The sequence below is a fragment of the Bombina bombina genome, chromosome 4, assembly GCF_027579735.1.
Source record: "Bombina bombina isolate aBomBom1 chromosome 4, aBomBom1.pri, whole genome shotgun sequence".
Lineage (NCBI taxonomy): Eukaryota > Metazoa > Chordata > Amphibia > Anura > Bombinatoridae > Bombina > Bombina bombina.
The window spans coordinates 173220079-173233244 of NC_069502.1; the positions used below are offsets into that span (position 1 = coordinate 173220079).

The 13166-nt window shown below is 39.2% G+C and overlaps 1 protein-coding gene across 2 annotated transcripts in view; it reads right to left on the reverse strand.

Moving 5' to 3' along the window:
* The window catches only part of ASAP2 (ArfGAP with SH3 domain, ankyrin repeat and PH domain 2), a 774383-nt gene that overhangs the window by 98631 nt on the left and 662586 nt on the right, over positions 1 to 13166 (reverse strand). For both annotated transcript variants that reach the window (XM_053709709.1, XM_053709708.1), the window contains exons 19-20: positions 4734 to 4849; positions 3904 to 3971 (exon numbers count right to left, since the gene is read on the reverse strand). In XM_053709709.1, the coding sequence (XP_053565684.1) occupies positions 3904 to 3971; positions 4734 to 4849 (184 nt within the window). The remainder of the gene's footprint in view (positions 1 to 3903; positions 3972 to 4733; positions 4850 to 13166) is intronic.

Genomic DNA, 13166 nt, shown 5'->3' on the forward strand with positions numbered 1-13166 from the left:
CATATACAGGGAGTGCAGAATTATTAGGCAAGTTGTATTTTTGAGGATTAATTTTATTTTATTGAACAACAACCATGTTCTCAATGAACCCAAAAAACTCATTAATATCAAAGCCGAATAGTTTTGGAAGTAGTTTTTAGTTTGTTTTTAGTTATAGCTATTTTAGGGGGATATCTGTGTGTGCAGGTGACTATTACTGTGCATAATTATTAGGCAACTTAACAAAAAACAAATATATACCCATTTCAATTATTTATTTTTACCAGTGAAACCAATATAACATCTCAACATTCACAAATATACATTTCTGACATTCAAAAACAAAACAAAAACAAATCAGTGACCAATATAGCCACCTTTCTTTGCAAGGACACTCAAAAGCCTGCCATCCATGGATTCTGTCAGTGTTTTGATCTGTTCACCATCAACATTGCGTGCAGCAGCAACCACAGCCTCCCAGACACTGTTCAGAGAGGTGTACTGTTTTCCCTCCTTGTAAATCTCACATTTGATGATGGACCACAGGTTCTCAATGGGGTTCAGATCAGGTAAACAAGGAGGCCATGTCATTAGATTTTCTTCTTTTATACCCTTTCTTGCCAGCCACGCTGTGGAGTACTTGGACGCGTGTGATGGAGCATTGTCCTGCATGAAAATCATGTTTTTCTTGAAGGATGCAGACTTCTTCCTGTACCACTGCTTGAAGAAGGTGTCTTCCAGAAACTGGCAGTAGGACTGGGAGTTGAGCTTGACTCCATCCTCAACCCGAAAAGGCCCCACAAGCTCATCTTTGATGATACCAGCCCAAACCAGTACTCCACCTCCACCTTGCTGGCGTCTGAGTCGGACTGGAGCTCTCTGCCCTTTACCAATCCAGCCACGGGCCCATCCATCTGGCCCATCAAGACTCACTCTCATTTCATCAGTCCATAAAACCTTAGAAAAATCAGTCTTGAGATATTTCTTGGCCCAGTCTTGACGTTTCAGCTTGTGTGTCTTGTTCAGTGGTGGTCGTCTTTCAGCCTTTCTTACCTTGGCCATGTCTCTGAGTATTGCACACCTTGTGCTTTTGGGCACTCCAGTGATGTTGCAGCTCTGAAATATGGCCAAACTGGTGGCAAGTGGCATCTTGGCAGCTGCACGCTTGACTTTTCTCAGTTCATGGGCAGTTATTTTGCGCCTTGGTTTTTCCACACGCTTCTTGCGACCCTGTTGACTATTTTGAATGAAACGCTTGATTGTTTGATGATCACGCTTCAGAAGCTTTGCAATTTTAAGAGTGCTGCATCCCTCTGCAAGATATCTCACTATTTTTGACTTTTCTGAGCCTGTCAAGTCCTTCTTTTGACCCATTTTGCCAAAGGAAAGGAAGTTGCCTAATAATTATGCACACCTGATATAGGGTGTTGATGTCATTAGACCACACCCCTTCTCATTACAGAGATGCACATCACCTAATATGCTTAATTGGTAGTAGGCTTTCGAGCCTATACAGCTTGGAGTAAGACAACATGCATAAAGAGGATGATGTGGTCAAAATACTCATTTGCCTAATAATTCTGCACTCCCTGTAGACACATGTGGTGGGATTGCAGGGAGGTCAAAAAGATCTGGGGACAATTGTCCTCCTTTCTCAGTCAAGTTCTGGAAGAGGAACTCAATCTTTTGATACAACAGGCCCTTCTACATGAGTACATAAGCACCTATAACAAATATATCAACACTTTTATCAGAATCCTTTGCACAGTCACTAGAACGTGTATAGCCAGATACTGGTGGACTGGAACTCCCACATGGACTAAGATTTACAATAAAATACAGTATACATACACCATGTATGATTTGGCTGCAGGATTTTTAGATAACAAAGAGGTAGTCCATAGGATTTGGTATTATTGGATCGGTAGGCAGATAAGGTAATCATTAAGAATCCCCTGAGGGCATGGACTGGTTGGCTATTGCGCAAATCGGATAAATCAGATTGTGTCGTCACCCCTCCCTACACTGACTTTTTTTACTCCTATATTTTCTCCCTTTTCCTTTTTAGTATACATGTACATTAATATATCAGATAGGAATGTTTATCTGTTTAAAATAAGTCTGTTGAAACAAGTTACTAAAGATAAAGAATACAGGACTGTCGCCCGAAGGGGACGGTCTAGTTAACCTCTAAGTTTAACACAGAGAGACAGAGATGGAAACAACACCATAAAAAACGGAAGGTTGCTGGACTAAGTTGTATTATATTAGGAATTATTGAATACTTGCACCCAAACTAGGAGAGACTGTCTGATGCATATTTTCTTTGGGGTTGTGAATAGCCATCTCTATGTGTTATTGTATAAGTGACTTCTGTTGTGCCCCCTTGTGGGGGACATAGGAGGAACAGCTATTGTTATTTATGTTCCATGATGTACTTCTATAACCTAATAAAAATATATTTAAACATAATTACTATGTTAATAACGTATGTGCTAGTTATTTGCCTTAGTCATTGTAAATTACTATGTATTATATAGTTTAATTGAGCGACCAATGAGAATGGTGTAGACATGGGTAGCTACCACAGATGATTAAGTACTAAGTAGTCTTGATCTCTTTCATTGGCTGCTGGAAGATATGTAAAGGTGTCAGGTAGGATAGGTAACCATCTCTGAGGAAGCACATGTACGCATGCGCAAAATGCGTCAGTGTCTTGGGAGAATCCCTAATATTTGTATGTTCCACAATGAATAAACCTGGTACTGGCATTCTATGGACTCTGATCGTGTTTCTTTTTTAACACTTCTTGCAATGTTTGCTCTTGTCAATCACAAAACTTTACTCCAGCAAAGTAAAAAACTTAACTGAAATTTTAAGGAATTACAATTATATCCATGGCAAAGGTATGCGCATCCCTACTTCTGGAATTGTTTCCCCTATCAGATCTATTTCTAGAAATTCCAATATCCAATCCTCCAGATCAATCTAATTGCTCACAAACCTCTGTTAATTCACCCGAGCTGGAATATGAATTGCAGAAATTGCCCTGAGAGGTATTTCTGAGGATACCAAGAGCTTCACACACTGCAATCCTGCCACAAACAACCGCTGTGTATCTGGCTAATGCATAAAGAGTGCTTAGAGACAGAAACACTCATCGAAACAATTCAAAAACAACAAAAAAACCACCTCAAGGCCGCTTTTGGGAAAACACGCATCAGGCGTTTTTTCTTTTTCCAGGGATTTCTATTTAGACATTAATTATTTCATAGTTCACATTCGTAAATGGCTTGCATGGGAATACCCAAATATTTTTCAAATGTTGTTGTACTCAGACACAAGAGGTTAGCAGTTCACCAACCCATATTCCAACTAAGAGTCCCAGATAGCCTTGAGTGATAGTGATCTTTTTTACTCGTGACAGTTGCAACAATACTAATTTAGTAGTCTAATCAGATTATGATAGTAATTGATAGTAATTGTATTATATATATTCCTGGAAGGGGCATGTGTATGATATTTTCTTAAATGGTTTAAAACTTATTTTTCATTGCTGTGAGCATTAAAACTTATGTTTTAACTACTGCTGGTTCTTGTTAGGAGTAAGATTTGGTACTATGTATTCATTTACTTGTTAATAAATGGGTGCTACCTTTGGTTTCTTTTCCAATCAAGTAAAATCATCTATATCAGTTCACAATAACAAACCTTACTCCAAAGAGGTGGCAAATTAACTTACGAGTCAGGCAGTAAAGGGATGAGGACATATAACAGTAATTATCCTTTATGGTTTCTGGAAAGGCCATATACCCACTAGTACTGATATGGTTCTATGAGAGTGTGAGAAAAATACCCATATTACCCAGTCTCTAATATGATGTTAATGGTTAAAGTAAATATATTTTTAGTAACAAGACATACCAAGTCTTCACATTGTGCATGCTTCAATCGCTTTGCTATGTCCAGGGGAGTTTCTCCTGCTTCATTGGCTGCAACCCAAACAGAGATAATGATCCTTACTGTACATTACCATGGAGATGACCTTACTGTTAACACCAATTTGAAGAAAAGACCAAATTGAATTTTCAACATTGTTAAAACCAAGGATCTCCTTACATTTAACAGAAATAGCCCAGACTAATATTATTAAGTGAAGACAGATAAAAAGCTAAAGACTGAGAGCTCAGGGCAAGTTGTGTGGCTATGTGAAAAAAATAAGAGATTTGGATCTCATGTATTAGATTATTTTAAATGAATTTAGCAATTAGTTAATCCATCAAGACACTGGATTATCTATTGAGGTAACCATCAATTATGAGATAAGATCTTAACTTTTCAATTACATATGAGATATAAATCAAATATGTATAAACAAAAAAGTAGCCGAATACAGTCTTTAGTTATTAGAAAGACACAGGGTTTTTATCCCCCTTGGTTACAATAAGATACTAAATAACATTTTAATTGCAATGTGCAATAGCCCAACCTAGCATCAAAGGGGTTAAACGCTAACATTAACAGATGGAATAAATCACATGCAATGAAATGTCTTGTAGTAACAATCACCAACAAAGACTGGCCCTTTAAAGAAGGCATGGACGGAAAACCCAAAACTAAAACCACCAACTGTTTAGGTGGCTATAATACTCTTTTCAAAAATATATATACACAAACGATAGCTAGTGAGAAGCACCATCTGCTATATATGTGCATAAAAGAAGAGTCACAGATAATGATAATAACACTCCTACCTATTTCAATGGAAGCTTTCCCTCTGAGCAGTAGTTTAAGGCACTCTGCATTGTCCGTTAAGCAGCAGTAGTGAAGCGCGGTGCTGCCCTTCACAGTCTGTTTGTCCAAGTTCCCACTGCAACACAAAGATATTTTTACGCATTATAAACTGACCTGCAATAAACAGCACACTAGCGTATATCATGATTTAATATGCTATGTAAATAACATGTACTACAATAAGTTAGAAATACAAATGCAGGTTGTAGCCCATAGCACCAGGCAGTATGTTACTCTGGGACAATGCAATGTCATATAAGGAACATGGATTCAGTGCATAGGAGTCTCTATAGAAAGACATTATAAAATATGTAAGAAAATTACTCCTAATTACTTTATCCGGGTTTGACAAATCCTGTCAGCTATGTAACCTAAAATGTGTCTATATAAATCTCTAAATAAACCCACTCAATGGTTCCATGGCTCCCCAGTATTCTCAATGGCTCTTAAAGTGACTTTAAAAGTTTTTTTATTGAGAGTAATAACACGTGTATGCCTGTGCAGAGATGGTTGTGGAATAGAAGCTCATTGGCTGATAAGGAAGACTCCCACAGCACTATTGGCGGACAGTGACATGTCCCATTTGTATAAGAACCAGTATGCTCCTTTTAGATGCAACCCCCACCCCAAAAAAAACCAAAAAACTATTAATGTCCCTGCTTTTCACTAACATTTGTCAGCAACACCTGTAGTACAACACTACATTGTAGATGTCTCTACATAACAAATTATGCTTACCTGATAATTTTATTTCCATCGTGGGGAGAAGAGTAAACGGCTTCATTCATTACTTTTGGGAATACAGAACCTGGCCACCAGGAGGAGGCAAAGACACCCCAGCCAAAGGCTTAAAGGGACACTGAACCCAAATGTTTTCTTTCGTGATTCAGATAGAGCATGAAATTTTAAGCAACTTTCTTTTTTACTCCTATTATCACATTTTCTTCATTCTCTTGATATCTTTATTTGAAATGCAAGAATGTAAGTTTAGATGCCGGCCCATTTTTGGTGAACACCCTGGGTTGTTCTTGCTGATAGGTGGATAAATTCATCCACCAATAAAAAAAGTGCTGTCCAGAGTACTGAACCAAAAAACCCCAAAAACCTTAGATGCATTCTTTTTCAAATAAAGATAGCAAGAGAACGAAGAAAAATTGATGATAGGAGTAAATTAGAAAGTTGCTTAAAATTGCATGCTCTAGGAGTTCCGGAGGAGGAGCTCAGGTGCGTGGTCACGTGAAGCACCTGTTCTGACTATCCTTCCCTACAAGCCTGCTGGCGAGAAATCTGCGCCCAAACCCTTCAGACCCTGGGCGGCTTGTAAGCTAATTATCAGTAGTACTGGAACTCAAATAGTGCCCTACCAATGCACTATGCGGCATATGTAAGCAGCCGCAAGGACTCATAACCTATTTATAATATCTTTGCAAAGACTTAAAGAACTAATTGCATAAAACCACAAAACGTGTTGTAAAGAGGAGAAGCAGGAGGGCAAACTTCACCTAACAAACACCTTTACTGCATTAAACCTTCCACACACCTGTCTCACACGGGTATTACCTGAGAAAGGCTACACCTGTCCTGAGTACATCCGCACCCCAGCTTCAAGGATCAGAGACGAGGCTTACCTGACATCTGCAGACCTCTCTTAGACGGGGACCCTCTGTGCCTCAAATTTCTGCTAATGTGCTGAAACAGTGGAGAAGAGCCTACCTGGGTATGTTGCGGATCTCGACTTGATTGCCTGTCTGACCCTCCAGCCCGGGAGCCAAGGCCGTTCGTCTGCCGGGGATCTCTGCTGCCTGCTGTGCCCCCCCGGCTCATCACGTCTTTTGCAACAAAGAGGAAGGAACGAAGCGTTACCAGGATTGCCGACTTTCATTGGTCCTGAGATCCCCTCCCACCGGTGCTGCGTGAGGGGCTCGGATCACTCCGCTTGCTCAGCCGTCCTTGGGACTAGGGCTGCCGCTTCAATCCATATCGGCTCTTCATATTTGAAACCACATAACACCTCTCCAGGTCTGTTTTTTCACCCGCTGTCCCCCTCCCACTGGTGCTGCGTGAGGGGGGCTCGGCGTTCCAGAGAAGCCTCTTGCTCATCAAGTACACCCGGACAGCAGCTGGTAAAGTATGAGACATTTCTCTGATACGACCGGGTCTGTTTTTCAAGCTCTTAAACAGAGCATCAGGCATTAACTTTGTTCCTTAACTGCTACCCGCCATAACCAATTTAGTGCTGATATCTCTACCTGAACTCTGCTGGCCCTCACCTTCTCTACCCCCCTACCAAAACTGGAACGGTTTAGAAGTGTATTACATCCTTGTGGGGTAATGGTAAAGGAAGAAAACTGAAGATTATTGTATTAAGGGGCCAACGGACTGATAAATATTAGATTTCTCTACTTCCTCCTCATGACTTTACCCTAGCCACTAAAAACTGCCTAGGATATATACATATGGGTGTAATATAATTTAGTCTGTCTCATTTAAAATCCTGGTTATCTCTCTTATACAACAGAATGTCCTAGACTACTCCTAGCTATACAGAACTTGATATCCCAGAATTTTCTTCTCTATATCTCTGTATTAAAAACTTTTTTTTTTTTTTCTTCTTCTTTTTTTTCTTCTCTCTGGGTTGCCTTACATAACTGTTTAAAAATTGTAAACTAACACTTAAGTTGAATCTGTATAAATTATAAGTGTAGGCTAGTATAGCTAAGGTATTCATTAAACTGCTGTTAACCCCAGTAGAAATCAAGGGCAACAAAATTGCTATCCCCATATGTCTAGTAAAAGTATGAACCATAAATTGCCTTGATGTTATAACATATTGCTCTTTTGGGTTTTTTTTTTTTTTTTTTTTTACGTGCAACTTATCTGTCTGAAAACAAATAATTATATTTAAAGTGGTTGCTTCATAAGCGCAAGCTGCCACAATTAAGACCACTAGTAAAAATAGTCTGTTACTAGCTGCAACAATAAATAATTACCCTTTACATTCAAAGAAAAATAAGGAAGTCTTATACAAGAGTTCCCCTCTGCACATATTAAAAAAAAAGAAAAGAGGTGTAACTCCTCTACAGACTTATATCTCAATGGCCTGTATACACTAGGGAAACACAGCTAGCTGTACTCCTGACTGCTACATTTAGCTGACCTCCTGTTGGAACCCTTTATATTGAAGCTGTACTATATACATTGGGTCTTTATTATTTACTAATCATAGCTACAAATGAATTGTTTATCCTGATAAAAAGCACCAAAGTACATACTCATCTATATGCTTAATTAAATGATAACCAATCGATTAGATTGAGTCTTGCACTCTATATTTAGGATTTTTTTTCTCTTGCTGAGTATAACCACAAACCAAACATCTATAGTGATAAAATTAATTTATGTAAATATCGCATTCACTGTTTACTCAAATAGTAATTAACTGATTAGATTGAATCTTGATACAGTAGGCTCTTCATAGCTCAAACGTGGGGCAGAAGAGATCAACCTAAAGCAACTGTCCTTCCTTCTCTTTTTCAATTCTCTCATACTTGTTGTCCAATGTGCCCTAACACGTATAGTTAATTATATATATATATTTTTTTTCTCACCTCCCTCACACCACCACATCCTCACCCTAGATAGTGGATCCTCACCCCTCGTCCTTACCCCAGAATTCTTTTACTGGGGCCTACCTCAATCACTGATAATTTTTCTTTTTTTTTTTGTTACACAATATCACCTCCTCCTCACCTCACTGCAAGCGTTTTTTCCTTTTCTTTTTCTTATTTTTTTTTCTCTTCTTTTTTTTTTCTCTCTCTTTTTTTCTCTCTCTCCCTATTAAGGGAGGGAGGGAGGAGGGGGAAGGAAAGAGAAAGAACGCCATCCCTCACTTCTGCTAGTAGACACTTGGCACATGGATAAATTTCTTTCTAACCCATCCAAGACACCACCTCCAAATATGGCAGCCAGACACAGAGATAGGAAGCTCAAGAATCCCCCAGAATCTACTACCGAAACATCATCACCCATACCTCACAACCTAGCTTTACAAGACCCTACTAATATGCAGAATTTGGTCACATGCATCTTAGACGCACTTACACCCAAGTTTGACACCCTCAGGACAGAAATAAAACAAGATATTACTTTACTAGCTCAGGAGGTTAGACAATTTTCCAATAGATTGCAAGAAGTCGAGCAGAGGGTCTCTGACCTAGAGGATCTTACATCAGTACATAACTCTAAACTTGAGGGGGCGAGCAGCAACTTTCAGAAAATATTTGATAGGCTGGAGGATCTGGAAAACCGTTCCAGAAGAAACAACATTCGAATAATAGGTCTTCCAGAGGAGAAGCAATTCGAAAATTTAAGCTCTTTTATATCAGACACACTCACTAAGGCTTTAAAAATCCCTCCAGCCTATCATCCGATTGTTGTGGAGAGAGCACATAGATTAGGTACCCCCCGTTTAGATAACAAGAATAATACTCATCCTAGGCCTGTTATAGCTAGACTGCTCAACTATCAGGATAAAAATATGCTACTACAATACTTTCGTAAAAATCAGCCAATCCTCATAGAAAATACTAGGATACTGATATTCCAAGACTTCTCGGCTGATACAGCCCTCAAGAGAAGAGAACTTGCTCCAATATGCACTAAACTCATACAGAATGGGTACCGTGCTACCTTAATTTACCCCTCCAAGCTTAGAGTCATAGTGCAGGACACAACACATTTATTTGAAGACGCTCAAAAGGCTGAGAAATTCTTTAACACACTAAACTCAGAACCCCACTGATCATGGGCTCTTTCTTCATTTTTTCTGGTTCCCTTTCTATCCCTCTCTCTTTCCCCTCTTTTAGTTATAAAGTAAGAAGATGGGTCCTACAAATCGGGAACCCCCTTGGGTAGGGGATAATTGTCTGATGTATGTAAAAATTCATGTTGTATGTGTTTTTTTTTCTTTTTTGTTTTTTTTGGTTTTTTTTTTTCATCTTCCCCTCTCCTCCTTATTTGCTTTGTCCCCCCCTTTTCTTTTTTTTTCTCTCATCTTCCCCTCTCCTCCTTATTTGCTTTGTCCCCCCTTTTTCTTTTCTTTTTTTTTTTTCTCATCTTCCCCTCTCCTCCTTATTTGCTTTGTCCCCCCTTTTTCTTTTTTTTTTTTTTTTTTCTTTCTTATTGTTGTGTATCTCCTTTTTCTCTCCCCCCCCCCCTCTCCTCCTCTCCCTTCGCCGATTTTCTAATTATATATAAACAATGCAAAAGATAGATAAATTAAAAATAATATCTTGGAACGTGGGGGGGATATCAACGCCTATTAAACGCAAGGCGATCCTTGCCCATCTGCGTAAGGCACAAGCAGACATTGGCTTTATACAAGAAACGCATCTAAACCTAGAAGAATCTTTTAAGTTAAAGAAGGCATGGGTTAAGGAAGTAATTGCTGCCCCAAGTGTTGGGAAAAAATGGGGTGTGGCCATATTAATTGGAAAAAGACCACAAACGGAGATTCTGTACTCTGAGACCGACTCTGGGGGGAGATTTGTACTGGTCAAACTAAAGGTGGCACAGGTGACCTACACACTTTGCAATGTATACGGACCAAATATTACTGATCCAGAATTCTGGAATCTTATCCAGTCTAAACTCTTGTTACTCAGCGAAGGCCATTTGATTCTAGGAGGAGATTTCAACATGGCACCACAGTGCCCCTTAGATAGACTTAGAAGAAATGTTAAACAGTTAAAACAGAAAAAAGATAACCTTGAATCTAAATTGATCAGTAAAATTAAGCAAAATCTAGCGTTACGTGACATTTGGAGAGTACAGAACCCCAGCACCCAGGACTACACCTGCCTCTCTAAAGCCCACAAGACCCTTTCCAGGATCGACCTATTCCTAATTGATGAGCATATATCTACAACACGAATAAAAACTGGTATAATGCCGATCCTTTTATCTGATCATGGGCCTATTTTTCTTGAGCATTATTTAGATCACACAAAACCCAAACTCTCTCGATTTTTTTCCCCTTACTATCTAACCACAGATTTAAAATTTAAAAACTGGCTGAGAAATAAGCTCCTTGAATATGCTAATTTCAATAGTTACTATATACAGCGCCCGAATATATTCTGGGAAACTGCAAAAGCAGTGCTTAGAGGCGAAATTATCTCTTATATAGCTATTTTAACTAAGAAAATGAGAACAAGAGAAAGGGAAATGATCAACTCATTGATTAGCTCTTATAACCGCTTTTTACTCGAAAAGTCTCCCCTAAATTGGGCAAAATATATTCGCGCTAAAAGCGCCAGAGATACCTTTATAATGACTCAAGAAACTTACAAGGACCTTAGACTCCAGGCCAAACTTTACAGATTTGGTAATAAATCTGGAAAAATGTTGGCTAAACTGGTTAAAAACGAAGGAAAAAAACCTTCTATTGAAAAACTCCAAGATAAAGGGAAACAACTTTCGAAGCCTGAGAAAATCTCTAATTTATTTTTAAATTATTTCCAAGACTTATATACATGTAAAGGTTATGACATAGAGAAAGCCTCTGACTTCTGGAGCAAAATTATACATCCAATAGTCTCGGCTGAAGAAATTACTAGCCTCAACTCTCCTATTAGAAAGGAAGAGATAGAGAGAGTCATTCTTAAACTTGCCACTAACAAAGCAGCTGGTCCGGACGGACTACCAAACGAATTCTATAAGATTTTATCAACAGATATAGCACTCTACTTAGGTAATCTATATAACAAGATCTATATTGATAACGAACCAGTTTCACCTTCTTTTTCTTCATCCTATACTACTTTGATCTTAAAACCAGGGAAAGATCCAACGCAAAAACAGAATTTATGTTTACCTGATAAATTACTTTCTCCAACGGTGTGTCCGGTCCACGGCGTCATCCTTACTTGTGGGATATTCTCTTCCCCAACAGGAAATGGCAAAGAGCCCAGCAAAGCTGGTCACATGATCCCTCCTAGGCTCCGCCTACCCCAGTCATTCGACCGACGTTAAGGAGGAATATTTGCATAGGAGAAACCATATGGTACCGTGGTGACTGTAGTTAAAGAAAATAAATTATCAGACCTGATTAAAAAACCAGGGCGGGCCGTGGACCGGACACACCGTTGGAGAAAGTAATTTATCAGGTAAACATAAATTCTGTTTTCTCCAACATAGGTGTGTCCGGTCCACGGCGTCATCCTTACTTGTGGGAACCAATACCAAAGCTTTAGGACACGGATGAAGGGAGGGAGCAAATCAGGTCACCTAAATGGAAGGCACCACGGCTTGCAAAACCTTTCTCCCAAAAATAGCCTCAGAAGAAGCAAAAGTATCAAACTTGTAAAATTTGGTAAAAGTGTGCAGTGAAGACCAAGTCGCTGCCCTACATATCTGATCAACAGAAGCCTCGTTCTTGAAGGCCCATGTGGAAGCCACAGCCCTAGTGGAATGAGCTGTGATTCTTTCGGGAGGCTGCCGTCCGGCAGTCTCGTAAGCCAATCTGATGATGCTTTTAATCCAAAAAGAGAGAGAGGTAGAAGTTGCTTTTTGACCTCTCCTTTTACCGGAATAAACAACAAACAAGGAAGATGTTTGTCTAAAATCCTTTGTAGCATCTAAATAGAATTTTAGAGCGCGAACAACATCCAAATTGTGCAACAAACGTTCCTTCTTTGAAACTGGTTTCGGACACAGAGAAGGTACGATAATCTCCTGGTTAATGTTTTTGTTAGAAACAACTTTTGGAAGAAAACCAGGTTTAGTACGTAAAACCACCTTATCTGCATGGAACACCAGATAAGGAGGAGAACACTGCAGAGCAGATAATTCTGAAACTCTTCTGGCAGAAGAAATTGCAACTAAAAACAAAACTTTCCAAGATAATAATTTAATATCAACGGAATGCAAGGGTTCAAACGGAACCCCCTGAAGAACTGAAAGAACTAAATTGAGACTCCAAGGAGGAGTCAAAGGTTTGTAAACAGGCTTAATTCTAACCAGAGCCTGAACAAAAACTTGAACATCTGGCACAGCAGCCAGTTTTTTGTGAAGTAACACCGACAAGGCAGAAATCTGTCCCTTCAGGGAACTTGCAGATAATCCTTTTTCCAATCCTTCTTGAAGGAAGGATAGGATCCTAGGAATCTTAACCTTGTCCCAAGGGAATCCTTTAGATTCACACCAACAGATATATTTTTTCCAAATTTTGTGGTAAATCTTTCTAGTTACAGGCTTTCTGGCCTGAATAAGAGTATCGATAACAGAATCTGAGAACCCTCGCTTCGATAAAATCAAGCGTTCAATCTCCAAGCAGTCAGCTGGAGTGAAACCAGATTCGGATGTTCGAACGGACCCTGAACAAGAAGGTCTCG